This window comes from Acomys minous (assembly GCF_964271855.1).
Source record: "Acomys minous genome assembly, chromosome: 16".
Classification (NCBI taxonomy): Eukaryota; Metazoa; Chordata; class Mammalia; order Rodentia; family Muridae; genus Acomys; species Acomys minous.
In genome coordinates this window covers 3,394,771-3,422,692 of record NC_140498.1, presented here as the reverse complement: position 1 = coordinate 3,422,692, position 27,922 = coordinate 3,394,771, and the positions used below count along the sequence as shown (strand labels likewise).

At 49.8% G+C, this 27,922-nt stretch overlaps 2 protein-coding genes across 3 annotated transcripts in view; one reads left to right on the top strand and one right to left on the bottom strand.

Annotated features, from left to right (window-relative positions):
- NDEL1 (nudE neurodevelopment protein 1 like 1) overlaps positions 1-3,178 on the bottom strand; it is a 55,899-nt gene extending 52,721 nt beyond the window's left edge. The window contains exon 1 of the mRNA XM_084761551.1: positions 3,025-3,178. The gene's annotated coding sequence lies outside the window, so the exon portion shown is untranslated. The remainder of the gene's footprint in view (positions 1-3,024) is intronic.
- Positions 3,179-16,212: 13,034 nt separating this feature from the next.
- RNF222 (ring finger protein 222) lies at positions 16,213-23,162 on the top strand. Of its 2 annotated transcripts, XM_084763333.1 has the most exons (4): positions 16,213-16,383; positions 17,580-17,649; positions 19,946-20,131; positions 20,738-23,162. In XM_084763333.1, the coding sequence occupies exon 4, from the start codon at positions 20,764-20,766 to the stop codon at positions 21,397-21,399; it is 636 nt and encodes a 211-aa protein (XP_084619459.1). In that variant the 5' UTR covers positions 16,213-16,383; positions 17,580-17,649; positions 19,946-20,131; positions 20,738-20,763; the 3' UTR covers positions 21,400-23,162. The 2 variants fall into 2 exon arrangements, with proteins under 2 accessions (XP_084619459.1, XP_084619460.1); XM_084763334.1 differs by lacking the exon at positions 17,580-17,649.
- The last annotated feature ends 4,760 nt before the right edge of the window (positions 23,163-27,922 follow it).

The following is a 27,922-nucleotide window of genomic DNA, read 5'->3' as shown; positions in this document are numbered from 1 at the left end:
CCTGCCCCAACAGGAGAAACAGGAGGAACCGGAAGGAGCAGCTAAGTCACTCCACTGTAAAGAGAAAGGGGGTGCGTGGGGAGAAAGAACTCCTCCCAGTCCTCCCTGCCTCGGCCCCTGCCCTAAGCAGCCTCCCAGAATGCTGACAGCTGACAGCGTCTCATACCCTCCAGGCAGGCGGCCGGAGAATTCTTCAATGGGTCTTCTGACCACACACATAAATCAATCAATCAATCAATCAATCAAAACAAAACAAAAAATCTGAGGCAACTATCAAGTCCAGGAGCAAAAAATAAATAAATAAAACAAGGAAAGGAACATTATCACCTTCATTACCCTTAGCACTGTCTGCATAGCTCAGAGAAGAGCAGCCGACCGTCATAGAATGATGCACACGGCAGAATGATGCACACGGCAGCTGGGCATGGTGGCGCACGCCTTTAATCCCAGCACTCAGGAGGCAGAGGCAGGAGGATCTCTGCGAGTTCGAGGCCAGCCTGGTCTACAAAGCAAGTCCAGGACAGCCAAGGCTACACAGAGAAACCCTGTCTTGAAAAAACAAAACAAAGAATGATGCACACAGCATCAACGTAAACATCAAATCATCCTGTCGGGAGGGTGGGACCAACAACATGGCAGCTGATAGACGAGTGCTGTGTCTTTGCCTTTTGTTGATGGGAATATGAAAAACAGCCACATAGGCCAAGCACGGTGGCCCACGCCTTTAGTTCCAGCACAGAGACAGGGATCTCCGTGAATTTGAGGCCAGCCTGGTCTACATAGCACGTTCCACACCAGCCAGGACTACACAGTGAAGCTGCGTCTAAGAAAGACAGGAAGGAAGGAAGGGGGGGAGGGAAGGGAGGAAGGACCGAAAGAGCAATCTAACCATACGGGTCACATAGGTACTTTATTTGGAAATACAAAGAAAATAATTCCAACTCTTTGTCTCTAGTAAAGGAAAGGTAGGAACGGAAGGAGAGAAGAGAGGGGCACTGTCTTTCATTGTGAGCTTTGCGCTGCTTGTAATAAAAGCGGGGGTTAAATTGAAGTACTATGACTTTTAATGTTTTAAGTTTTAATTTTTTTTTCTTTTTCTTTTTTTTTAGGTTTTTTGAGACAGGGTTTCTCTGTGTAACAGTCCTGGCCGTCCTGGACACGCTTTTGTAGACCAGGCTGGCCTCGAACGCACAGCGATCCGCCTGCCTCTGCCTCCCAAGTGCTGGGATAAGTTTTAATTTTTTAAGTGTATGGATGTATGTCTGCGTGCCGCCAGTGCATCTGGTGCCCACAGAAGGCAGAAGAGGATGTCGTATTCTTTAGAAATGGAGCTGTAGGTATACAGCTGTGAAGCCTCCATGTAAGTGCTGGGAACTAAATCTACTCCTCTGCAGAAGCGGCAAGTTCTCTTAACCACCGGGCCATCTCTCCAGCCCCAATATGACCTTTCTTAATGAAATGTGAACAAATCAATAAGACTGAGTATGTATATTTATATAAGATTATATAATATATAAGGTTTTTTTTCTCACCCAACACTCTGTCTCCTAAGGATTCATTGTATGGAAATGCCGGAACCGGTATGAGAAAATTGCATGTTTCATTGTGTTTTCTGTAGTATGGTTCACCATTATAGCCCCAAACTGAGAGCCTATTACTACCCACGTGGGAGTCTACCTTAAGAAAGCACGGTACATCTACATCTGCGATGCTACACAGCAGTTCAGAAGGACAGGTAGGTATTTGTGAATCAGCATAAGATGACTCAGAAGACATTAAATGCAAAGAAGTTACAGGACACTAAATAAAATTTAACATTAAAAGCGTCATTAAAAGTCTGTATGTCAGCTGGGTGTGATGGCTCATGCCTGTAATCCCCTCACTGAGTGGGTGTAGACAGGAAGAGAAAGAGTTCAAGGTCAACATAGTACCTTGTCTCACAAAAAAAAAGAAAAGTATATTTTGAAGGCAGGTGAGGTTGCTGGGAATGGGTGAGGTGGTGCACAGCGGTGACTCTAGCACCCGAAGGCAGAGCAGGAAAACCAAGACAGATTCAAGGCCAACCTAGTCTGCATCGCAAAGTCAAGACCACTCAAGATTCTATAGATTTAAGACCCTGTCAGCTCAGTGGTTAAAAGGACTCGCTGCTCTTGCGGAGGACTGACTGGGTCTTGCTCCCAGCACCCACGTGGTGGCACACAACCATCTGTTAACTCCAGTTCCTGGGGATCTGAGTGTCTGGTCTCTAAGGGCACGCACGGTTGTGTGCACTTACAGACCCACAGACATACACACATATACATTTAAAAAAATAGATAAAATGTGAAGTTTATATGTCAACGCGTTCATATTTAGGGATTTATATGTATACAAAGATTTTCGGTGTCTCTGTACTGTGGAGTTTGTATTTTATCAAATAAGATATTATTGCGAAAAAGCATGTCTTGCTCCACTTAGAAAATGAAATAAAGATAGCCCCAAGCCTTGAGAAATACAACGATACAGTCTAGGAAACCCTTTCACAACAGTTGTCCTACATGCTCTACACAAATTCAAATAAAAGAAAAATACTTTGTCATCTGTGGAAAGAAAACAGAGCGCAGGAAGTAGCTGGCCCATATGCAGTTAAGCGATTTAGAAGCAGGCGAGGTTTCAACACATGCCCGCTACTTGTTCAGTGCAGTATGACACCGTTGCCTCACCCTCACTGTCTTCATCAGCCCCACCCACATGAACCCAAAGAACTGGCCCCCTCAAAGAAACATTAGCAGGCAGTCCAGGAAATAGAAGCCAAGTCAAGGTGATCAGAATCCAGATGAAGGAAGATACAGTGGTTCCAGAAAAAGCCACCACAGCAAACTCCTAGTGTCACCTACCACAGGGACATAATGACCCTCACCAACTGACTTCAGCCTTTGAACATCACATGGGCAGAAAGGGTCCTCAGGCACCAGAGGCCTCCACTCTGGTGTCTCTCAGGCCAAGCCCAGACCTCCCACACACACACCCATCTCTTCTCCTCACCCCAACTCCCCAAAGTCACAAGGCACTCGGTCCTGGGTCCTCAGCTGATCTGGCTCCCAGCAGCACCTGGGGGATCACCTTGGGCCAGCTGGAACATAGCAGGTGAACAGGAAGACGGAGAACCGGTCATGTCTGACAGAAGACTCAGGGACAGGAAGTGGGTTTGAGCCAGGGAGGCGGGTGTGGGGAGGGCCTGCTGTCAAGAAGTGAGGCAACCCTGCCAGCCTTGTTACTCAGCTGGAATTGAGCAAGACCTGGGAGCTGGGAAAGGGAGGGAGAAACGCCAGCCGCAGCTCCTCAGCCCGAGCTCCAAGGCTCCCCACCTCTCCTGCAGGCATTGCCGACGGCTGGCTGCCCTCTCACCCACTTCCTTGCCTCTGCCCCTGAGTTTGGGGAGGGTAGAGTCAAGTGACAGAGCTGTCTAACTTCGTTTGTGGGGAACATGAACAGGTGCTGACAGCCTTCATGTCTGCGCCAGTGCGATGTTGAACCCGGCACAGCACGTAACACAGCGCGTGAGAGCTCATATTTAGGCCTGGGTGTGGCTCGGTGGTAGACCACTTGCCTAGCCTGTGTAAGGCCCTGGGGTCTGTGCCCAGTACTGAAAATCAATGCAAACCACAGAGAGAGGAGGGGGGAAGGAGGGAGGGAGAGAGAGAGGGATGGATGGAGGGAGGGAGGGAGAGAGGGATGGAGGGAGGGAGGGAGAGAGGGAGAGAGGGAGGGAGGGAGGGAAAGAGAGAAGAAAACAATCTTAAAGTCATCTATCTTAGACGCGGCGTCATTGACTCATTTTTCCACCTGTGAATTGGAGATAACGCCAGCACTGACTCCTGGCATTGTTTGTGGCTTAGGTGGGATCATGTCTCTCTCCATGTAAGTCCTGAGATCCAGTGAGGCCCTTGAGCTGTCAGTATTGTCTCCTTCCTGCCTTTCGAAGGCTGGTCCATTCTGTAAGTTTTTATCAGATTGAGTGAGCCATCCACACCTCTTGCCCCCACGGTGACCGTGGTCCTCTTGCCCCCACGGTGACCGCGGTGCCCATCAGTCTTGCCAAACAGAGCAGGAACCATTGGTAAGAAGGAGCACAGATAGCATGTTGGAGTTACTGGCTGGTCATGTTGGGTCCACAGATGTCCATCTGACGGAAGACAGGCAACAATGCCCTCTCTGCGGTTAACAACACGAAACAGGGCGCTTCACTGAGAAGTCCTTTCCCATGGGGTGTCTTCCTTCCCTAGGTCACGAAGAGAAAGCAGACGCTGTGCGTATTTGTCTCTTTGTGCCTAGGAGGAGCCGGCAAGCACCAAAAGCTAGGCTATAAATATCTGTGGATCTTGGCAATCCAATGGAAACATGACCCCTATTTAAAGGTGTTCTTGGTCAACCCAGTCCTAGCCTATGAGAACTCGCCTCAAGGTGACATGAATACCACAGACATCTAGGATTACAGAGAAAGGAATTTACTGTAGGGCTTACTAAGGACATATGGGCTTGAGTGACAATAAAGCAAACTATAGCCAGCAATCTGGGTCAGAAGGAGGACCGTACTTAGGGGCTGAGACAAAAGTGACTTCATCCTGGCTGGAATGCACCTGGTTTATCTTAGCATCATATCAAAAAGCTGGGTGCATTCCTGGGGCCTGGGTCTGGTTGTATGAAGCCCCATACTTGACTCTGTTGGTTTTATCTATTTGTGGTTTTACTGGGAGACCATACGGGAAAAACCAGCCTGGGTTACTCAGGGACAGTCATTGGGCTATGACTCAAGATGGCCACAGTCACGTCAAACAGAATCCATACAAAAGTACACAGACAACCATAGGCACCCGAGCTGAGGGATCCATAGGCGCAGGGCTAGGGTTCTGTAGGTTGGGGCAAAGCTTTGCATTAAGGCGGAGCACTGCCACCCTAGCATGCTTTAAAAGCGATTCTCACAATCCCCCAAAGCTCTGAAAGATGAAAAAAAGGGTGTGTGTCTGGCCGGATGGTGGGTGGTGCAGGCCTTTAATCTCAGCACTCAGAAGGCAGAGGCAGTCAGATCTGAGTTTGAGGCTAGCCTGGTCTACAGTTCCAGGACAGTCAGGACTATGCAGAGAAACCCTGTCTCAAAAAGCCAAAAGAAAGGAGAGAGTGAGGGAGTGCCAAAAGTTGCCAAGCTATCTGAAGGCCTCCGCCGTCATATCCACCTCCGGATGAAACCAGCTTAGCCTGCTAAGCCCAACAAACACCTCCTCAAATTGTGTTTATCACCTGCTGACCAAGCGACCTGGCCCCTGGCTCTCTCTGCCCTCATCTCCCTCTTCTTCCCAGATGCTGGCTGTCCTGAGCTGAGATGGGCTGTACTTGATGCTGGCCCACCCCTTGCTTTGAGCGAGCGATGTGCCTCTCAATCAGAACTGCTCATCTGGCTCCCTTCTCCAAGCCTTGTTGAGCTTTACTTATGTGCTAAGGGTTTTACCCAGTCCAATCAACTCTGTGATGCAGTGGGTGTTCCCATTTACAGACCTGCAAACTGAAACCCAACATGTTCATAAATGTTGCCCAAGGTCACACAGTTGGTGGGTTCAAAGCAACCCTTCGCATGCACGTGTGAACTTGTGTTAGGGCTGGAGAGCTGAGGATGGCTCAGCAATCAGGAGCATTTGCTGTTCTTACAGAGGACCGAGGCTCAGGTTCCAGCACCCACAATGGGCAGCTCACAGCCCCCTGTATCATCAGCTCAGCCCTTGGTGGCCTCTGAAGGCGAGAGCAACATGCAAGCAAGTAAAAATAGCAATAATAACAATAAAAGGAAGCCGGGCGGTGGTGGCGCACACCTTTAGTCCCAGCACTCGGGAGGCAGAGGTGGGAGGACCTCTGTGAGTTCGAGGCCAGACTAGTCTACAGAGGGAGTTCCAGGACAGGCAGGGCTACACAAAGAGACACTGTCTCCAAACAAAGGAACAAACAGGGAAGAGCCTGGGTGTGGCAGGACTTCTGAGCATGAGTCATCACCAAAAAGGGAATTTGTTAGAAAAGTAGACTCCAGCCCCACCAAACAGCTACAGAATCAGAATTTACATTTTCACAGGAAAACCAGGCAACGGGGTATGCTCTATATAGTGAGAGGCCACAGGTACACACTGAGATACTCAGGTACTCCAGAGAAGACTAGGGAAACAAAACCTCAAACATCACAGGCTCTTGATTTTGAGAATTTCACCTCTGGATGAGGCAGAGTCAAAAGCTACAACTAGGGAGCTCTCCACACCCGGTTCAATTTCAACACCCTTGGAGTAGGGTGGGAATCCTCCGGAGAGCAAGGAGATGTCGTTACTACCTTAACTACAGCGCCACCTGCTGGTTCTAGTTAAGAAGTTCGGCCCCTCCCAGCAGCTCGGCCTCTAAGCCGTGTGTGTGTGTGTGTGTGTGTGTGTGTGTGTGTGTGTGTGTGTGTGTGTGTGTGTGTGTGTGTGTGTGTGTGTGTGTGTGTGTGTGTGTGTGTGTGTGTGTGTGTGTGTGTGTGTGTGTGTGTGTGTGTGTGTGTGTGTGTGTGTGTGTGTGTGTGTGTGTGTGTGTGTGTGTGTGTGTGTGTGTGTAGAAAGAATCCTTAGGCTCTTCCTAGCTAGATTTATTTATGCTGCTGCAACCATTCCCCTCTACCCAGCAGTTGGTTCAGATAATTCCTTCCTCTCTAAATAGCAACAGCGGACCACTCCACACTTGCTCCGCCCCTCGTGCTCCTCAGTTCGGTCCTGCACATCAGGCCTTTCTTTGTACTAGCATGAAAAGCCTTAGCTAACGCATCTTTCCGGCTAGTCAAAGTAGTAAACACACCTCACCCTCGGTGTTCTGACTAAGAATAAAGGCATAAAGATGTCAAATTGGCCCTGGCAACCAAACGTGTTTAGCATTCGCATGGGCACGTCCCTAGTTACCTGTGTTCCTAGCCATCTAAGTCAGGAAGAGCCTGGCAAGGCGGCACTTGGGAGGCAGAGACAGGAGGATCTCTATGAGTTCCAGGCCAGCCTAGTCTACAGAGAGAGTTTCAGGCCAGCCAGGGTTACACAGTGAGATCCCGTCTCAAAAAGAAAAAGTAAAATCAGTAAGAAAAGCATCCAAAAAGAAAACTGGATGTAAGACACAAACTCATAGAAGGAAAAAAAAATGCAAATAGGAACAGACATTTACACATTTTTGGTTTTTTGTTTGTTTTGCTTTGTTTTTCTTTTTTTTTTTAGGTTTATTTATTCATTATTACGTATACAGTGCTCTCCTTGCATGTACACCTGCAGGCAGGCCAGAAGAGGGCATCAGATCACATTACAGATGGTTGTGAGCCACCATGTGGTTGCTGGGAATTGAACTCAGGACCTCTGGAAGAGCAGCCATCTCTGAGCCATCTCTCCAGCCCTTTGTTTTGTTTTTCCAGACAGAGTTTCTCTGTGTAGCCTTGGCTGTCCTGGACTCACTTGTAGACCAGGCTGGCCTCGAACTCACAGAAATCCGCCTGCCTCTGCCTCCCGAGTGCTGGGATTAAAGGCGTGCCCCGCCACGCCCGGCTCATTTAAATATATTTTAAAGTATTTATTTTTGGTTTTTCCAGAGAGGGTCTCTTTATATTGTCCTGGCTGTGCTGGAACTTGCTCGGTAGACCAGGCTGGCCTTGAACTCAGAGATCCACCTCGTCTGCCTCTGAGTGCTGGTATTAAAGGCATGTGCCACCACTGCCCAACTGACATTTAATTTTTTTATTTAGTTTTGGGTCTGGAGAGATGACTCAGTGGTTTTAGAGTACTTGTTGCTCTCTCAGCACCTGTCACGTGGCTCCCAGCCACTGGAACTCTTGTCCTAGCAGAGCCAATGCTGTCTTCTGCCCTCCCAGGGCACCAGGCACATGGGTGGTGCACACGTACACATGCAGGCAGAGCATTCATACACTCAATGTGAATAAACCTTCCTTAAAAAATGTTAAGTGGGAGCCAGGCGTGGTGGCGCACGCCTTTAATCCCAGCACTCGGGAGGCAGAGGCAGGCAGATCGCTGTGAGTTCGAGGCCAGCCTGGTCTACAAAGTGAGTCCAGGACAGCCAAGGCTACACCGAGAAATCCTGGTAGTGGGGTAGATCAGTCTGGCCTTGAATTCACAGAGATCCCCCTGCCTCTGCCTCCAGAGAGTGCTTGGGATTAAGGCATGCTCTGCCTACCACAAAACATTTTAAATAAACCAAGAGAAGGGCCAGGAAGAGGGTTAAGCGAGCGAAGGCACTTGCTGACAAGCCTGAGCGCCTGAGTGTGATCCCCAGGCCCCACATGATAGCAGAAAGCCAACTTCAAGTTCCTCACTTGTACACTGTGGTGTGTGCATGTCCACACACGCATTTGCTGCTCTTCCACAGAACCCAGGTTAAGTCCCCAGCAGCCACACAGGAGCTCACAACCATCTGGAACTCCGGTCCCAGGGATCTGATGCCTCCTTCTGGCCTCCAACGGCACTAGGCACACGCATGTGCACAGACATACATACATACAGGCAAAACACCCAGACACAAAATCTCTATTTTTTAATTTGGAAAAAGGACTTGGCTAGCACAATGGTGGAACTCTTGCCAAGCACCCAGAAGGCTCTTGGCTCCCCTGTTCCACAAAAATAAACAAACAATAAAACCTGAAATGCAGCTACAAAGGAATGTTTATTGGGATCACCTGACAATCATTGGAAAAAATTAGGTCTTAAAAGGATTTATACAATCTGATCCCACTTATCTTAGAAATAATTATATATTATCTGCGTGTGTGTAATACATGGCTATTTTAGCATAACAATATGTTGTGTGTGGTTGTATTTTATCTTGGAGGAATAAACAACAAAATAGTAAGACTAGTTACTGTAGAAGTGGCGCACACCCTGCATTTTTATGAATTTCCCACATTTATTTTCAGTGCTGTACTATTTTTATATTATTATTATTATTATTATTATTATTATTATTATTATTATTATATTTTTTGTTTTTGTTTTTTCGAGACAGGGTTTCTCTGTGTAGCCTTGGCTGTCCTGGACTCGCTTTGTAGACCAAGCTGGCCTCAAACTCACAGCGATCCTCCTGCCTCTGCCTCCCGAGTGCTGGGATTATGCTGGGATTAAAGGTGTGCGCCACCACGCCCAGCCCTTATTAATTTTTTTAAACGTTGTTTCTTTAAACTGTTAACACTGTCCTTGACTCGCCCTCTCGGCTGTCAGAGACCGTTCACGTTCTAAATCCTGCCTCAAAGATGACCTACCTCCAGCCCAGTTCCCCACTGCCACCCCACAGTTCCTGAGAACAAACCTCCGTGCACCTACCCCAGCACCTGTCACTCACCTGTCCCTGCATCTACCTGCGCCTGCAGAGAGAATCCGAGGGCAGGGAGCACAGGCAGCCCACCTGTGAGGGGGTGAGGGACGGCCCAGGCCATTACCCTGCTGCACTGTGCCCACAGGGACACAGGCCTTCCTTGTTAGTTTCTACTGGCATCCAAGCTGGGTTTTTGTCCTCTAAGGCCTCTCAGGTCAAGTATGTAAACCTGACCTTGGGCTCAGCCTTAAAAAGTCCAGCAGTCACAGCTGGGTGTGGTGGCGCCCGCCTTTAATCCCAGCACTCGGGAGGCAGAGGCAGGCGGATCACTGTGAGTTTGAGGCCAGCCTGGTCTACCAAGTGAGTCTAGGACAGCCAAGGCTACACAGAGAAACCCTCTCTCAAAAAAAAAAAAAATCCAGCAGCAGTCAAGTCTTCCTTTTTTGTTTGTTTGTTTGTTTCTGGTTGTTCAAGACTCTAGGTCCTTCCTGTCTCTGACTACCAGATGCTGGGATTACAAATGTGAGCCACCAAGCCCCTGCCAAATTTGGTTGTAATCTCAGGGGTGTCAAGCAGTCAGAATTCAGTCACATGTCCAAAACAGGGGCATGCCTCGGTCCGTAGGCACAGTGACTTTAAGTGGTAGCCACATGAATTTGTTTTTAATCTAAAAGTATGTGTTAATTTCACCATTTATTGAGAACATAATTAGAATTGCAAACCTGACCTCACAGGCTTGGATTGTAATGGCACCCATAAAGTCTGACTCCTCCAACAGGAGGCTTTCCTGAGGCGTGGATGCGTGCATTTGCGGCTATTTGGAAAATACGTATATTCTTAAGGTATGGGTGCTAAAAATGAGACCACACTAGGTATTTAAGTATAAAATGTGATCGGTTTTCTGTTTGTTTGTTTGTTTGTTTGAGACAGAGTTTCCCTGTGTAGCCCTGGCTGTCCTGGAACTCGCTCTATAGCCCAGGCTGGCTGTGAACTCACACAGATCAAGGCTTGTGCCACCCCACCTGGCCTGGGCTCAATTTTTTAAAAACTCAACAACTGTGAAACTTCAGACAGAATGCCTGACAGAAGGTGCTTTGAAGAGAACAGAGTTGTTTTACTTACTGCGAGGGTGGGTGAGGTAGGCCGGGACGCAGGAGAGGTGACCTGGGGTTGGAAACCACCCTTTGTTCTGCCAACAGTGCCATTGTGCTGAGAGGAGCTCAGGTTGACCTTGAGCCTTCTGCTCCTGCCCCAGAGTGCTGGGGTCACAGGTGTGTGCCCACGTACCCGGTCACAGGTGTGTGCCCACGTGCCCGGTCACAGGTGTGTGCCCACGTGCCCGGTCACAGGTGTGTGCCCACGTGCCCGGTCACAGGTGTGTGCCCACGTGCCCGGTCACAGGTGTGTGCCCACGTGCCCGGTCACAGGTGTGTGCCCACGTGCCCGGTCACAGGTGTGTGCCCACGTGCCCGGTTTCGTTCACTGGTGACTGAGGCTAGGGCCTCTTGCACGTTATGCAAGCAGCCCTAACCAACTAAGCTGCATACATCTCCAGCACCATAAACCTTCGTGTCCCCAGGAGTGGAACTGCTAGATCATATAGTAGTTCTTTTTTTTTTTTTCCTTTTTAAGATTTATTATGAATACAGTATTTTAAAGATTTATTACATACACAGCATTCCACCCACATGTACCCCTGCAGGCCAGAAGAGGGCACCAGATCTCATTATAGATGGTTGTGAGCCACCAGGTGGTTGCTGGAATTGAACTCAGGACCCCTGGAAGAGGAGCCAGTGCTCATAACTGCTGAGCCGTCTCTCCAGCCCTTCATGTGGTAATTCTATGTTTATGTTTTTGAGGAATCGCCATATTGCTTTCCACAGACACTGCATCATTTTACGTTGCCTCCAGGAGCACACAAGGGCTCCAATTTCCCCACAACTCACTGGCACTGTTATTTTCTGATGTTTATATGCGAACCTGTGAGTGTGTGTGGAGGATGCCGAGGCACTAGCCCCGTGGGGTAGTGGGAGGGGACCTTAGCTGCAGCTCTAATGTTTCCTCACTTTGAATCCTCTGAGTGTGTTCTTTTGCTAATATTCACTTTGGAAAACTTGGTGCAGCAAAGCTGAAAGGCTCGGACACCAACTCAGGCCTGGACTCAGCCACCAGTACACACTATTTTGCATTATCACAAATCTGTCCAGCAGTCCTTCAAATATTTAAAAATAAATACAGAGCACAGCTTCCTGAACCTCTCCCAACACCCGCTAAGTCGTTCGCTGGAGCCCGAAGCTTTGGTTGGTTGGTTCGTTGGTTTTTCTGGGTTTTGATTTTTTTGTTTGTTTGTTCATTTGTTTACTTTTTCAAGATTGGGTGTCTCTCTTTAGCCTTGGCTGTCCTGGACTCACTTTGTAGACCAGGCTGGCCTCAAACTCACAGTGATCCACCTGCCTCTGCCTCCCAAGTGCTGGGATTAAAGGCCTGCACCACCACCACCCAGCCAAAAACTGTTTTATTAATCAGTTTTCCAGGCAATTCTGGCATCTGGGAACTTCTGTCCGTTATCCGGATGTCTGTCCCGTGGAGATGTTGTGCCTGTAGCTAGCCAGTGGCCAGCCAGCTTGCCTGGGACTCTCCCTCAGCCCGGAAGCCCTCTACCTACACAAAAATGTCTCTCAAAGAAAGGTGTTTGTTGTTTGCTTGTATCAGGGTCTCATGTGGCCCAGGCTGGCCCCCAACTTTCTATCCTCCTGCAGCCGACTGAGTATTAGGACGGCAGGCACCTCCACGCCCTGCTTCTCTGGAAGGTCTTATCTCAAAAGAGCCGCCAGAGGCTGCAGACCCACCCACCGCTGGCCTACCTCTTCTCCAGAAACCCTGGACCAGCACACCCAGTCTGGCTCCAGAAAGGACTACCACTCTCTGGCACGGCTGTCAGAGAAGAGACTGCCTGTCCCACCCTCCGGAGCTGGAAATGCTCCTTCCCCATCCAGGCAGCTGAGGAGATCAAAAACAAAACAAAACAAAACAAAAAATAGCCAAGCAGTGGTGGCACACGCCTTTAATCCCAGCACTTGGGAGGCAGAGGCAGGTGGATCTTTCTGAGTTCGAGGCCAGCCTGGTCTACAGAGCAAGTTCCAGGACAGCCAGAGCTGTTACACAGAGAAACTCTGTCTCCAAAAACAAAACAAACAAACAAATAAAAAAGGCCAGAACAGAGCCAAGGCCAGATCACCCAGCCGGTTAACTGGGAGGAATTGTCCTCCTTGCTTCCCTTTTACCATGTTACGCTGATGATGAAGACGGACGAGGACAGATGACAACCCTGCCGGGACCCCTACGACAAACCAGTGTTGTTTCAGACACATTATGTGCATCATTCATTTTATTGCCACAACCCTGTAGAGTAGGTGCCATTATCCCCGTTTTTTATGAGTGAAGCCACCAAGGCACAGACAGATTACATAAGGGAAACAGCATCTTCCCTTTAGTCACTGCTAGGTATGTCCATGTGTAGTGACCCTGACAGAGTGTGGTGATGACTAGTTCCCTATCAAGGTCTCTATCAAGGTCATCTCCAGCAGGCCAGGTGGGAAGCTACAAAAGAAACTTAGGAACTTGCAATCATTCTGAAAATCATATGTGTCCAAGGAGCGCCTGGTTGACTCAGGCGTCGCCCTGGGAGACACGGTGGCCTCCGGCACTGCTCAGGAACCCCCAGAAGCCCCCAGAGTTAAAAGTCACGCTGCTGAAGGAGCTGAGAAGTTTGCAGTTTTATCTTTTTAAAGATTTATTATTTATTTATCATCATGCACAGTGCTCTGCCTGCATGTACACCTGCAGGCCAGAAGAGGGCACCAGATCACATTATAGATGGTTGTGAGCCACCATGTGGTTGCTGGGAATTGAACTCAGGACCTCTGGAGGAGCAGTCAGTGCCCTTAACCTCTGAGCCATCTCTCCAGCCCTGCAATTTTATCTTATTCGTATGTTTTGGTGGTGGCACCAGGCTTTGAACCAAGGACCTCACACATGCTAAGTAAACCCTGTACCCCGGAACTCTGTGCCTCTCACTAAATGCCTCAGGGTGGCCTGGAATTTAGAATCAGCCTGCTTTGACTTCTCAAGTAGGCACCAACAGGCCCAGGCAAATGTTGGTTTCAGAGGTTTGTCTGTCTGTCTGTCTGTCTGTCTGTCTATCTGTCTGTCTGTCTGTTATTATTTTCTAACATAGGTGTGTCCCAGGCAGCCTGATTATGACAAAAAGCATTTGGGGTCTGGCTAAAAGTCAGATTTATCTAGGCATATTGTGATTTTTATTTACTAAGTCTGGGGCTATCTGGAACTCCCAGGAAAAAAAACAAACAAACAGACAGACAAACAAACAAACACCATGAGAGACTGCCATGGTAGCTTACCTGCTGAGTCATGTGGCCCTGGCTGAAGTGGCTGGACGCCCTGGAACGACCTCCTCTGAGAGCAAGATGCCCTGGAGACAGGACTGGGGTTGAAGGGGGAAGATTGGTCAAACCATGGGCCACACACATTAGCTGTGCTTTGCGTCTAGTAACCTTTTGTCTTGTTTTGGTTTTGTTTTTTATTTTTTGTAGACAGGGTCTCTCTATGTAGCCCTGACTGTCCTGGAGTCGCTTTGTAGACCAGGCTGGCCTCGAACTCCCAGAGATCTACCTGCCTCTACCTCCCAAGTGCTGGGATTAAATGCATGCGCCACCACGCCAGGTACCTAGTAACCTTTTTTTTTTCCTTCCAGCAAAAAATAAGTGGCTTTGGGGGACCTCCTGAGAGAACTGAGAGGAAATGCTCCCCAAAATAGTTTCCAGTTTCCTCACCATTGATTCTCCCTTATTCTTGATTGATTTTGATCACAAAAGAAGCACACATTCACACGCAGGCAGGATGGGTTGCTGAGGAAAGATGTTTGCCACACAAGTCCACACTTGCATCCTATCCCCACGCCCAGGAGAAAATGGACAGCAAGCAGGAACTCCATAAAGTTCTCCTCTGACCACCACAGGTAAGCCACGACACATGCGCCCCCACTACCTCCCAAACCACAACTCACACACATACAAAATAATCATAATAATTCTAAAAAGAGAGAACCAGTGAGATGGCTCAGCAGACAGAATCACCTGCCACCCACCAAGCCTGATGACCTCAGTGTGTCCTCTGGTCCCACCTGCTGCAAGGGGAGAACCCACAAGTTGCCCTGCCCTCTGACCTCCTGCCCTCTGACCCCACCAGTTAGAGCACACAGGCGTGCTCTGTGGCACTTGCTCTGCCCCCTCCAAAGTTAAAGAAACAAAGACATTTTCAGGGTTCCTCTGAAAGATAACTCCCGATTGTGGTTTGATATGTCTCCTCAAGTTTCTCCTTGTAAACCTCGTCACATATTAACATCGTTGCTACAGACAGCTCTGACCCTTGGATCTTTGTCCCACAGTCATGACCTCTGTGTATGTGCATGTTGCTGGGTTGCTTTTCTCTCTCTCTCTCTCTCTCTCTCTCTCTCTCTCTCTCTCCTTTGAAAAATTTTTTTAGATTTACTCATTTTATTTTACATATGTGTGTTTGGCCTATATGTACATATGTGTACCACGTGTGTCCTACGTGTCAACCAAGGGCAGAAGAGGGCACTAAGTCTCTTAAAACTGGAGTTATCAATGGTTGTGAGCCACCATGTGGGTGCTGAGAGTCAAGGCCAGGCCTCCGCAGGAGCAGCAGACACTCCTAACGACGAGACAGTGTCTTCTACCCAGGCTGGCCTCACATTCAGTAGCAGCTGAGGATGATTTTGAACTTCTTTCTTTTTTCACATTCAGACAGGCTTTACTTTGTGTTGCCCTGGCTGGCCTGGAACTCACAGAGATCCGCTTGCCTCCCTCCCTAGTGCTGATCCTGAGCTTTCAATCCTTCTGTCTCCACTTTCTGAGTGCGGGGATTACAGCAGGTGCTACCATAGCACTGGGACAAACTCGGGGCTTTATGCATGCTGAGCAAGCACTTTACCTACTGATTTATTGATGTCTCTGGGCCCCTCAATAATATTTTAGTAATTTAAAATTTTTCAGTTGGTACAGTGTGAAGCATGGCATCTCGACACATGTATAGCATATTTCTTTTTTTTTCCCCCCCCAAAACAAGGTTTCTCTGTGTAGCCTTGGCTGTCCTGGGCTCGCTCTGTAGACCAGGCTGGCCTCAAACTCACAGAGATCCACCTGCCTCTCTGCCTCCCAGGTGCTGGGATTAAAGGCGAGTGCCACCACACCCTGCTCACGTATACCATCTTTAATGATCAGATTAGGATGACTGACATATCCGTAAACTCAGATACTAATGATAAGCCATTTCTTCGTTGAGAACATTCAAAATCCTGTACTACCTATTTGGAAATACATAATTAATGCTGTTGATCATAGCTGTCCAAATGTGCTTTAGAACATTCAGAGTCATTCCCCCAAACCAACTTCTGCCTGTTTATATCGATACTGGCTGGTCTAGTGGCCCGCTAAGCCCCTCTGTTTAATGAATAACAGTTGTACATGGGCACATCGCACCAAACAGTGCAGGACGTTGAGTGTCATAGCCAACTTAGGCTCTGACCTATTGGCCCCTTTACTCTGCTGTGTGGGGGTCAGAGATGGGGATCCCTATGTATAATTTCCCACAGGGGGATGGGGAAACCCATGGCCAGGGAAGCCCCAGCCAGAGGGCCCCCGGGTTAAACGTTTATAGTGGGACCCTCTGACTCAGGCCAGGACTCCTCAGCTAGCATCCTCACTGGGATCACCTGACACCAGCAGCTGCCCAACCCCTGGGCAGCTCCGAGAGAGCCTGCTGGCCTCAAACGGGTTGGGCAGCATTCACTTCCCTGCGCTGTCCTCCCAACCTGCTCAGTCATTAGTAAGTGCCTCCACAGCTGGGACAGTGACAGCAGCTGTCAGCTCCAGCGCCTCTGGGTGGCTCCCATCGGCTCTGTGGAGGCTTGAACAGAAAAGACCGACACTGCTCTCTCAGGTACACAGGCAAAGTTGGTCGGGGTGGGGAGGGTGGGTGGGTGGGGTGGGAGAGATGGGAGGGAAGGGGTGGGAGTGATGACTGGGGTGGGGTAAGGATTGTGGCAATGCTGTGATCTGAGGCAAGAATGGTGTGTGTGTGTGTGTGTGTGTGTGTGTGTGTGTGTGAGAGAGAGAGAGAGAGAGAGAGAGAGAGAGAGAGAGAGAGAGAGAGGAGAAAGAGGGCAAATGTGTGTGTTGCTCGTGGGGAAGCAGTTGGAGCAGAAAGTGCTCAGCTTGCACTAGGGCTCCGGGAGGGAACCCCAGGTGTCTAGAAGTAGCGCTCTGTCTTGGGGGGCTGAGCTCCCCATCTCTATGCTGGAGATGTGATGGTCCTGTAAAGAATCATGGGTCAGGAGCTTCGGGAGCTTGGCTCCATTCGACCCGCCTTCTCACTTCACAAACGCCAGAGGGACAGCCCTGTTCAGGGACACTTGATAAACTGGTGCAGTCTCCTTTCTGCTGGGGCTGTATCATTTACTCCTTTTACTAAAGGCTGAAAGGTCCTCCATGGAGGCCCACCTGAACCCCAGTAGAGACGGCAATGCGTCATGTGGTCTGTCCGGCGAGGCTGTCCTGGGTTCGAGTCCTAGGTCTTCCCTATACTAGCATTACGACTTTGACAAAGCTGCTTCACTTAAGCCCTAACCCTCGGGCCCTGTCTGTAAAATGGAGATAATACCTACCTCCCTAACTTGTCAGGGTTTGGTGAGGAAGACATTTGAAATGCCAAACACGTAATTAGTGTTCAATAAATGGCCGCTGCTGTAATTATTTATTATTAGCTCAACACTGGTCTCACTTTAGCCAGGAAGACTTCCCAGTCCTCTTCCCGCAGTTTCCTAAAGGCACCGAGGATGTCTTTGATATAAAAATCTTTACAGGGTTCCTTACGCAGACTGTTCCCCGAATGCAGCACGCTCTCACACCCCAGCTCCCAAGACAGAGTCAGGCCCCCTTAGAGGCATGAAGAGGATGGGACAGAACGGAGAGAAAGGGGGGGTCAGGGAAACTTGCTGAGTGAGGCTGAGAAGGTGGGGGACCCGCACTTCCCAGGCATGAATGGTGAGGCGCTCCTGAGGTTCATGAAACGGAGAGGTTCTGGTGAGTAACCCGGATGTCTTGGGCACTCCCTGACTGCCTTTTGACTTTTCCTAGATCTCAGAGGAGACGAAACACTCCTCCTCCCCAGCTCAGCCCTAGCATGACTGCCTGACGTGGCTAACAGGTACTCACCCAGTCCATCAACAGGGCCTAATAATGTTCTCTGCATCACACATGGAATCTTTCTTCTCTTCTCTCTTTCCATCACTGCCAGGTGACCTTGAGTCACATACACACACACACACACACACACACACACACACACTCTTTAAAGCTGAATATACTCATTTATAAAGCAAGAAGTTTTGACTGAAGAATACTGAAACCCTGTCTTTCTCTTCATCTTTGTGTTCTTTTATTTTCATTTGTCCTCTCTCCTGTCTCGAGCCTCGTTTCTCAGTTAATCCAAACAGCCTACAGTACGGATCATCAATCCTCCTTTAAAATAAATGTTTTTGTTTTGTTTTGAAGAGAGGGTTTCTCTGTAGCCTTGGCTGTCCTGGACCCACTTTGTAGGCCAGGCTGGCCTTGAATTCACGTCTATCCATCTGCCTCCCTGAGTGCTGGGACTAAAGGTGTGTGCCATCACACCTGGCTTAAAATAAATCTATTAAAAAACAAAACAAAAGTTCTAGCTAAGCATGGTGGTCCATGCCTGCGATCACAGCATGTGGTGAGCAGAGGGAGAACGAGTAAGTGTTCAAGTCAGTCCTAGCTAGACAGCCCAGTTCCAGGCCAACCTGGCCTACATGAGACCCTGTCTCCAAGAAATAGGAAAAAAGAAAAAGAAAACTCATAAATGTCCATCAGGTTTCACAAAGGATTCCATGACTACTTTTGTCCCTCTCAGTATTTGGCAAATAGCAGGAACATGGCAAATGGCTGTTGACATCTGATGGGTGGACAGATGGACGAATGGATGGACGGAAGGAACTGCCACTGTATCTCTTGGGGAATTACCCAGTGCAGAGGCACAGCTTGGCTGTTGGTTGCCACCCTGATAGCAGGCCATTACGTTAAGGTTTTGCCTGTGTATGAGGAAATCAGGACCGTGGAAGCTGCCCTAACTCACCAGCTGCCCATCATTTACCTAATCTGTGGCCATCCTGCCTCATTATTCTAATTTGAGAAGAGCCGCCCTTTGTCAAGGGGTGTGCCTCGGTAGGCAAGATGCCTCACAGGGATCTCCAAGACCCCTCCAGGAGAAAAGAAAGGATTTATCCCGTCTTAGCAATGATGTTCCCCCCTTGTCGCTGACCGCTTGCTGGGTGCCACACTCTTCTCTCACCAACTCCACCAGCAGTTCCCAGAGAAGGCAGTACAGCTGTCAGCCTCATCTTTCCTGTTTGCTTTGTTTTATTGAGGCAGGGTCTCACTGTGTAGCCCCAGCTGTCCTGAAACTCACTATGGAAAAGGCGTGGCCCACTGTGCCCAGTTCTGTCTCCATCTACAGAGAAACTAGGGCTTAGAGAGCTAACAAGCAGCAATGGCTGTAATAGATAATAATACATAGAGAAGGTATCTAACTAAGTTCTGCTATCCGAGTGCTCGGCCCTCATCGCCCAGCCTGAGGCCACATTAGCACCTCAGAGACCAAGGAAACCTCCCCAGAGATTTTGGGCTGCTTCCAAGGTCAGCTATCCCATCATCACCTTTTAATTGTTTCTTTCCTTTCTTTCTTTCTTTTTTTTTTTTTTTTTTTTTTTTTTTTTGGTTTTTCGAGACAGGGTTTCTCTGTGTAGCTTTGGCTGTCCTGGACTCCCTTTGTAGACCATGCTGGCCTCAAACTTACAGCAATCCACCTGCCTCTGCCTCCCGCTGAGTGCTGCTGGGAATAAAGGCGTGGGCCACCACCGCCTGGCCTTTTTTTTTTTTTTTTTTTTTTTTTTTGGTTTTTCAAGACAGGGTTTAAAAAAATTTTTTTTTCAATGTTAGGACATTTTCAACTCAACAAAGGAGATTTTTGACTAAACAGAGAGAGGGGAGTGGGAGAGGTTCCAGAGATTTGTGGTCTTTATAGAGTCTCTTCCTCCTGGTAGCTAATCCTCTACCTACTGTGTCACCTGTCAGCACTCCGGGCAGCCACACAGTCCTCAGTGGATCTAGTGGTCACTGGTCTCTGTCACTGATGGTGTTATATGTTAATTATAGGGATTTTTTTTCCCCAAAATGCTATTCTGGATACGTTTAGGCTACACAGTTGTGCCTCTGGAGGGGCCCGTGTACACGCAAAGACTTGGAGTCGCCACACAGCCAAGCAAGTGCTCCCTTCAAAGCCATCCACAATCCTGCCGAGAGGACTGCCTGGTCCCCCGTGGCCTCTCAAGTCGGTTTGAAACCCACTGTGCACTTCACGCCCCTCTTCGGCTTTGATTTCAAACAATATTACGACTCTGACCACTCACTTATTTTCTCACCAGACTCGGACCTCAGTGCCTTCGCCCATTTCCAAAATACCAGACACATCCTCCGAGAATGAAATTCTACTTTTACTGAGGTTAACCAGAACCTTCTGACAGCCTGGGGCCACCGCATAAGGGGACTCTGAAGAATGACCGAACAAGGCTGGCGTGTGACTGCTCAGCGCCCGGCAGGCATTTGCACGTGTAAGTTCCAAGCTTTGTTTGTTTATTTTATTTATTTATTTATTTATTTATTTATTTTGATGCCCTATAGTTAGAGTCCTGGCAGTGGTGACATGAGACGTGGGATCCTAGCTTGGCCACAAAGCAGCCAAGCCCTGCTGAGGGAAAGTTTAAAGAATAGTACATGTAGTGTGTACAGTATAGACCCAAACTAACACTGCCTGGGGCTGCCTATGCTTCTGGCCAGCTAACTCGTTAGCTCCTGTTTACCCCGAGAGCCAGGTCCAGCACTGAAACAGGAAGGGGTGAGGTGGTGACATCAACAGTGCTTGTCATAGCTGTGGTGAGGCCTCAGGTACCTCAAGTACTCATCCCCTTCACAGACTTCCTACCCAAGCCTGGCACGGTTGGGATCTCCTTCCTGTTTGCTGACGCTGGCCCCAGGAGAGCCTGTACAACTCCTCTATGGATGCCGGGCTCTACGCCTTAGTTTGATCCAGATAGGCCTCTGAGGAGAACCAGAAAGAGGGAGGGCAGGAGGGAGGAACGTGAGTGGGAGTCAGGAAAGGAGAGAGAAAGAAGGAAAAAACTCCCACGTGTTCACAGCCCTTCCCTCTCCATCCCCAGCTAAGGCCTGCTGTCTCTGAGGGGCCATGTCCGAAGGGGAAAGCAAGGACAGCTCGGGCAGCGAGTGCCCCGTGTGCTACGAGAAGTTCCGGGATCTGGAGGGCGCCAGCCGGACCCTGAGCTGCGGCCACGCATTCTGCCATGATTGCCTGGTCAAGTATCTGCTCTCTACCCGGGTGGATGGACAGGTGCAGAGGACTATCGTCTGCCCCATCTGCCGCTACGTCACCTTCCTCAGCAAGAAGAGCTCCCGCTGGCCCTCCATGCTGGACAAGAGCTCCCAGACCCTGGCTGTGCCCGTGGGCCTGCCGGCCATGCCCTCACCAGACCGCGGGGGTCACACAAACCCCCTGGCTGTCTCCCAGCAGGTCTGGAGACAATCACCAAGTCAGGGGCCTCAGCTCCCCTTGGACCTGCTGCCCACCCTGCCCCGAGAGTCACAGATCTTCATCATCAGTCGCCATGGGATGCCACTGGGGGACCAGGACAGTGTGCTGCCCCGACGCAGCCTAGCGGAGATATCGGAGGCGTCCCCCGCTCCCAGCGCCACCCGCTCCTTCTGCTGTCGCTCCCGGGCCCTCCTACTCATCACCCTCATTGCTGTAGTGGCTGTGGTCACTGCCATCCTGCCCTGGGTGCTGCTGGTGAGGAAGCAGGCATGAGAAGCAGTATACAGGACACGGGGGAGTGAGGCTCAGCATTTAAACTGGGCTCCATCCTCCACCGGTCATGGCTTGGGAGAGGGCAGAGGGTCCCGGCACAGACCCGGTACGGTCAAGCTCCAGGGAGGTAGGTCCTAGGCCTAGAGAGGACGTGGGTGAGGCTAGATTGAAATATCAAGGCTTTGTCTCCGTCCCTTAGCACGAGGAGAGGTTGGGGCCGAAGATGCTCTGAGCAGCTGACTCCGGATGAGTACACCCAACAAACACCCCTTCTCTAGGCTGGGAACTGAGCAAGCTAGGTGGGTGGCCGTTGCCTTCCTATAGGGTCACAGACCTTACCTGCTCGACACCAACCTGTAGCCAGGAAGCCATCCTAGGCTCGAGGGAGCTCTGCTGGCCGGTGTCCTGCCAGGTGGGAGCCCAAAGGAAGGCAGAGAAGTCTCTCCGGTGCCTTCAGAAGAAACAGAGGTTGATACGGGGTCCCAGCTCCAGCTTCCTAGCATCTTGACCCCAATATAATACGCAGTCCACTGCTAAGTGGTCCCTGTCTCCAACCCACCATCTTGAAAGAAGATGATCTCAGAGGCTGTGGCCCAGGATGGGGTGCACGGGGGGGGGGGGGGGGGGCGGGGACAACGAAAAAGGTTTTTCTGGATAATCAAGATCAAACAGGAGACACTGTTGTGAAAGAGGCCGCGGCTGACAGAACGGCCACAGGATGAGAGGGCTCTGCAAACCTCCAGGCCCAAGCAGCAGACCGGAATTTGAGTCTTGGGGTTCTCAAGGGTGAAATAGAAGAGGTGGGGGGGGGGGACGCCCTACAAGTGAGACCAGTCAGCAGAGAGCTATGTGAGTAACTTAACCCCGGGGGTGGGGGGGGTGGGGGGGGGGCTCCTGCCTCGCTCCCTGCCAAGGCCACCTCCTCAAGATCCAACCACTCATTAGAGGCCACACCCGCTGGGCCAGTTCCCCAGGTGGATTCTCTCGGGCTGAGCTGGGTGAGCAAGGGTGGGGAGGAAAACAGCTGTGCTTGTCAGTGACACTGCTGTCTCAACAAATGCCGAGGGCCAGGCGCTGTGCGCTGGAGTGCTTGGGTACCTCACTGATGAAGCCTATCAGGAAAGCCTCAGAGTGGATCTCTCTTGAGGAAGTCTTCAGGGAAGCTAGTCCCTAATGACTGTGAACAACAGGGACTTCTGGCTACTGTCACAGATAGGCGGGGTGTGCCAGGAGCTGAGCCCACCCCCAACTTATATACCATTCTCCACAAATGTCCACCTTCTGTGTGGAAGGAAAAGAACTCTGGAGCTCTCAGCTACTTCACAGCTGTCTGCAGTGGTTGACATCTTGGGACCATCAGGGAAGAGCCTCACCCCACAGGGGATGCTTTGGACAAAGTGGGGTTGCTTTAAAGTACCAGCTCCTTTATGCTCCTTTTAAGAGTAGAGAACACAGGTGCGTGTATGGAGGGAGCAGGTAGGTTGTGGGGGATGGGTGATATTTATTACAGAAACAAAAGTTAGCATTCACTTGGCAGACTCGTGAGTCTGTGTCCACCTAGGCCAGGCTGCGTTCATCGGTGCCTGAGGTTCTAGGGAGCTGATTCAGATCCTGTTGTGTTTGCTGAGGTGAGGCCTCCGAAACACCTGTGATGTTTTCATATTGTTCAGCTGCAACTTGTAGAAGCTACTTCTTTCATTAAAAACGGGGAAAAAAAAAAGGTCGAAAGCCATTTTTAAAATAAAAGTATATATTTTCTCAGAGCCCAGAGACCTTGCAATGCATGTAGACATTTAACGTGATTCTTTAGATTGAATATACAGAGCCCAAAACCCCAGGGACTCATTTGTAGAAAGAAACCAAGGCAAAACTGCTGGCATTGGGCGTGGTGACACATGTCTTTACTCCCAGCACTCGGGAGGCAGAGGCAGGCGGATCACTGTGAGTTCGAGGCCAGCCTGGTCTACAAAGTGAATCTAGGACAGCCAAGGCTACACAGAGAAACCCTGTCTTAAAAAAACAAAATGAAACAAAACAACACAACAACAACAAAACCCTGCTGGCATCATTTGCCACTTGGCTTCCTAAATCCTGCTGTCGGCCACTGGTGCTGGGGTGGCCAGTGAACTGTTGCAGGGATTGCTTTTGGGGGTTGTTTGTCTTGTTTGAGGTTTTGGCTTTGTTTTCTTTTCCCAAGAGAGGGTCTTTCTGTGTAACCCTGGCTGTCTTGGAACTTACACTGTAGACCAGGCTGGCCTCGAACTCACAGCAATCCACCTGCCTCTGCCTCCAGAGTGCTGGGACTAAATGCCCGACTAGAAATGCATATTTGTATTTGTATTGTTTTGTTTTCAAGGCAGAGTTTCTCTGTGTAGCCTTGGTTGTCCTGGACTCGCTTTGTAGACCAGGCTAGCCTCAAACTCACCGAGGTCCACCTGCCTCTGCCTCCCCAGTGCTGGGATTAAAGGCATGCACCACCACACCCGGCTTGAAATGCATATTTGTAAAAGCCTTCAAATTAAATTGGACACATATCTCTGGAAGTTTCCACTCTGGCCCAGAAACTTGTGTTCTAGAAATGTGTCTTCTGGGTACAGCTGTCTGGATGGGTGGGGACAGACACACAGTATTATATCACCGCGGTTGTATTTGTAATAACAAAGGATCAGAAAACCCTCAAATGATAATCAACAGACAACTAATTACTAACCTTGAGGTCCAGGGCCCGAGGTCCCAAAAAGAACTAAATATTCAGTGCCTGATGGGAAAAGCCAGGCACAGAGCGTGGGACGCTGAGCCCGGTGGTCTGTGTGGAAAGGGGAACAAACAAATACATTCCTGTTTGTTTATGTGTGCATTACCTGGGGAGAGTAGACAAAAACTAATAACCGTGATTAACTGTGGAAAGGAAGGAAAAATTGATGGAAGACTTCACTTTGCCTTTTATGGGTTTAGTTTTTTGTTTTTTTTTTCCTGACACAGGGTTTCTCTGTGTAGCCTTGGCTGTCCTGGACTCACTTTGTAGACCAGGCTGGCCTCGAACTCACAGGGATCCACCTGCCTCTGCCTCCCGAGTCCTGGGATTAAAGGCGTGCGCCACCACACCCAGCAGTTTTGGGCGTTTAAGTCAAGCAAATGCTTATTCCCAAATGAAACAGAGGGCTGGGAGAAAGTGCTTAGCAGGAGGCAGTCAATTTCCAGCACCAAAAGGAAAGAAAAACTAAACACAATGAAATTGAAAAGTAGTCAACACTGAAGATGATTTTAGTGTGTACTCCTCTTGCCCAGACGGGAAGCCACCCCAAGAATTCTTGAGCCTGGAGAGGTGTCTCTTACTATTCCTCATAGTTGGGGCTCCCAGTGCTGTGACCAAACACCATGACCAAAAAGCAATGTGGAGAAAAGCGCGTATTCAAGCTTACACTTTGTTGTTCATCACCAAAGCAAGTCAGGAGAGAACTCAAGCAGGGCAGGAACCCGGAGGCAGGAGCCGGTGCAGAGGCATGGAGAGCGCTGCTTTTACTGGCTTGCTCCCCATGGCTTGCTCAGCCTGCTTTCTTATAGAGCCCAGGACCACCAGCTCAGGGATGGCACCACCCACAATGGACTGGGCCCTTCCCCATTGTCACTAATTAAGAAAATGCCTTATGCCAGGCGTGGTGGCGCACACCTTTAATCCCAGCACTTGGGAGGCAGAGGCAGGCGGATCACTGTGAGTTCGAGGCCAGCCTGGTCTACAAAATGAGTCCAGGACAGCCGAGGCTACACAGAGAAATCCTGTCTCAAAAACCAAAACCAAACAACAACAAAAGGCGCTGTGGCTAAGAGCACTGGCCCCTCTTCTAGAAGACCCAGACTCAACTCCCAGCACCACAGGGCAACTCACAAGCAGCTGGGAACTCCAGCCCCAGTGCATCTGACACCCTCTTCTGGTCTCCACGGGCACCAGGCATGCATATATTACATAGACATATATGTGTACAGGCAAAACACTTATCCACTTAAATAAATAATTTTTTAAACTACAAATAAAAATGTAAAAAGTATTTGAGAACTGCCAAAGCACTGGTTCTGTGCTTCAAGCTGATCTCTTCAGCTTTACAAAGTCCCGTTTCAAAATGATCCTAGAAAGTAAAATTAAAAGATCTTTTTCTGTCAGGTGGTGGAGGCGCACGCCTTTCATCCCAGCGCTGGGGAGGCAGAGGCAGGTGATCCCTGTGAGTGTGAGGCCAGCCTGGTCTGTAGAGCGAGACCCAAGACAGGCAGGGCTACACAGAGAGATCCTGCCCTGCATATAAAGGGTCTTTTTCAGTCAGGCAAGAAGACAGAGGAAGAGGAGGAGGAGGAGGAGCCAGACACATAACCAGACTCCTGGCAGTTTGTACAAGAATCCTCCTGCTGTATAAAGGGGCCGTGCGGCCCAAATCCTGAGCTTAGGGCTTCATTTTGATGATGCAGAAGCCGCTGGCTGAGGGAAGCAAGGAGGCCCCAGAGGAGGAGGGTGCCGCAGAGAGTGATGGGAAGAGGAGTGGGAAGAGAGAAAGGTGATAAGGGAGTTTCTGGGAGGAGGGATTGTTGAGAAAACTGAAAAAGCTCTTCCTGAAAGCCAGCTAGTGAGGAGGAAGGAGGAAGGAAAGCGAGGAAGGCGGGAGCTGCGGGCAGCTCGCCACGGCCCCGCGACCCCACGGCCCCGCGACCCCACGGCCCCTGCCTTCCCTTGAAGGTCTCATTCTTCAGCCATAGAACCCAGTTCCCGGGAAACGTCCTCTGCTTTTCACCTCCACCCTTCCCCTCAAGCTATCCCGCTGCCTCGTGGAGCTCATTTTAACATTCTTCAAAACCCAGTCAAAGCCAGGCGCAGTGGCACACGCCTGTGATCCCAGTCCCAGGGGAGGTAGAGTTCATGGCCAGCCTGGCCTGCCAAGTGAGGCCAAGACAGCCAAGGCTACACAGAAAAACCCTGTCTCAAAACAAACAAACAAACAAACAAACCAAAACCCAGTCAAGGGTGACCTCACTGAAATCTCCCTGGCCCCAAAACTGAAGGCAGCTGGCTCAAGTTTCCTGTGATCCTGAGCTGGCAGCCTCCCATGTCTGTCTCCCCTCTTGGACTATGACTTCCACAAGAATGTGCGTGGAATTATTTTGTCACTCTGGTGTCCCAGGCTGGCCCATAAAGGATGCTCCATTTTGTCACTCCAGTGTTCCAGGCTGGCCCATAAAGGGTGCCCCATAAGCACTTGCTGAAAAGTACTGCTTTAGGTTTGTTCAATTTTTCCTTTCTTTCTTCTTTTTTCTTTCTTTTTTTTTAATTTTTATTTTTTTATTTTGTTCTTTTGAAGATAGGGTTTCTCTGTGTAGCTCTGACTGTTCTGGAACTCTCACTGTAGTCCAGGCTGGCCTCAAGCTCAGAGATTCACTTTCTTCTGCCTCCCAAGTGCTGGGTTTAAAGGTGTGCACCAAGCACCCCCAGCTTTTAATTTTTTAGTTACATTAACATCGGGGCTCTTTCTTTGACAGAATAGTTGATAGCACAACTATTTTTTTTTACAACTATTTTTAAAATCATGAAAACACACGACTCTATTTGAACCCTCAAAAGGTTGGTTTCTCCCTCTTTAACTTAACAGTAAGTTACTACAAACCGGGCCACGGAGCTCCCAGCGGAGTCTGAAGAGCCAGCCTCGTGGGTTCCACTGTAAGTCGTGGGTCCTGTGCTTGCTTGCCCCTTCCTCTCACTGCTCTGTGGCTCGGTTACCCAACCTGTACACTGAGGACAATACATCCACATCAGCACAAAGACGTTAGTAATATAAAGGGCGTAGAAGTGTGTGTGTCTCCCGTCACTATGACACCTGTACTTGTCATTCAGCAGAAACCGATGCCTCAGAACTCATCTGCAGGGAAGCCGACCCGCTTGCCCTGCCTCCATCAGATCGGGAACTGAGAACAGGCGCGAGTGTGTTGTAGCTGTGGCTTTCAAGGGTATACTAGTCTGCACTGAGAGTCCTCCCCTGCACTGAGAGTCTGTTTCTTTAAGTATGATCTTTAAGGAATTATCGGGGAGCCAAGATCTATTTCCGCCGTCCAGGTGGCGGACGATCTCAATCTCAGAGAAGGACCCAGAGCCGTCAGAACCTACCCAGATGTGGAGGCGGACGGCTGGGGCTAATTATAAGGACTAACTCCTTTGCCGAGGCCACGCCTTTGGGGAGCTGAGTGCCCAGTAACCGAGGTAACCATCTAGCCAAAGTCCCGGAGCCACTTGGCGGCTAAAAGTAGGACTAGGGGGACGCCCGACGCCCAGGAGTGGAAAGGTGGGGGTCCCCCCGGGTCCTCTCACTCCTCCAGTTTCCCGGGATACCGTCCCTGAACAGGCCTCTTCATCCCCCGGGCTCTGCCTCCCCCGGAGGATTCCACCTTAGCGTCTTCACCACCCACGGACGACAGCCAGCACCTCCCGCAGTTCCCCCTCCACGCCGCTAGACGGCGCTGGCCTCCCCGTGCCTAGTTTCTTCTCGCG

Coding starts and splice junctions, on each gene's coding strand:
- RNF222 (XM_084763334.1), top strand. CDS start 20,764: ATGTCCGAAGGGGAAAGCAAGGACAGCTCGGGCAGCGAGTGCCCCGTG.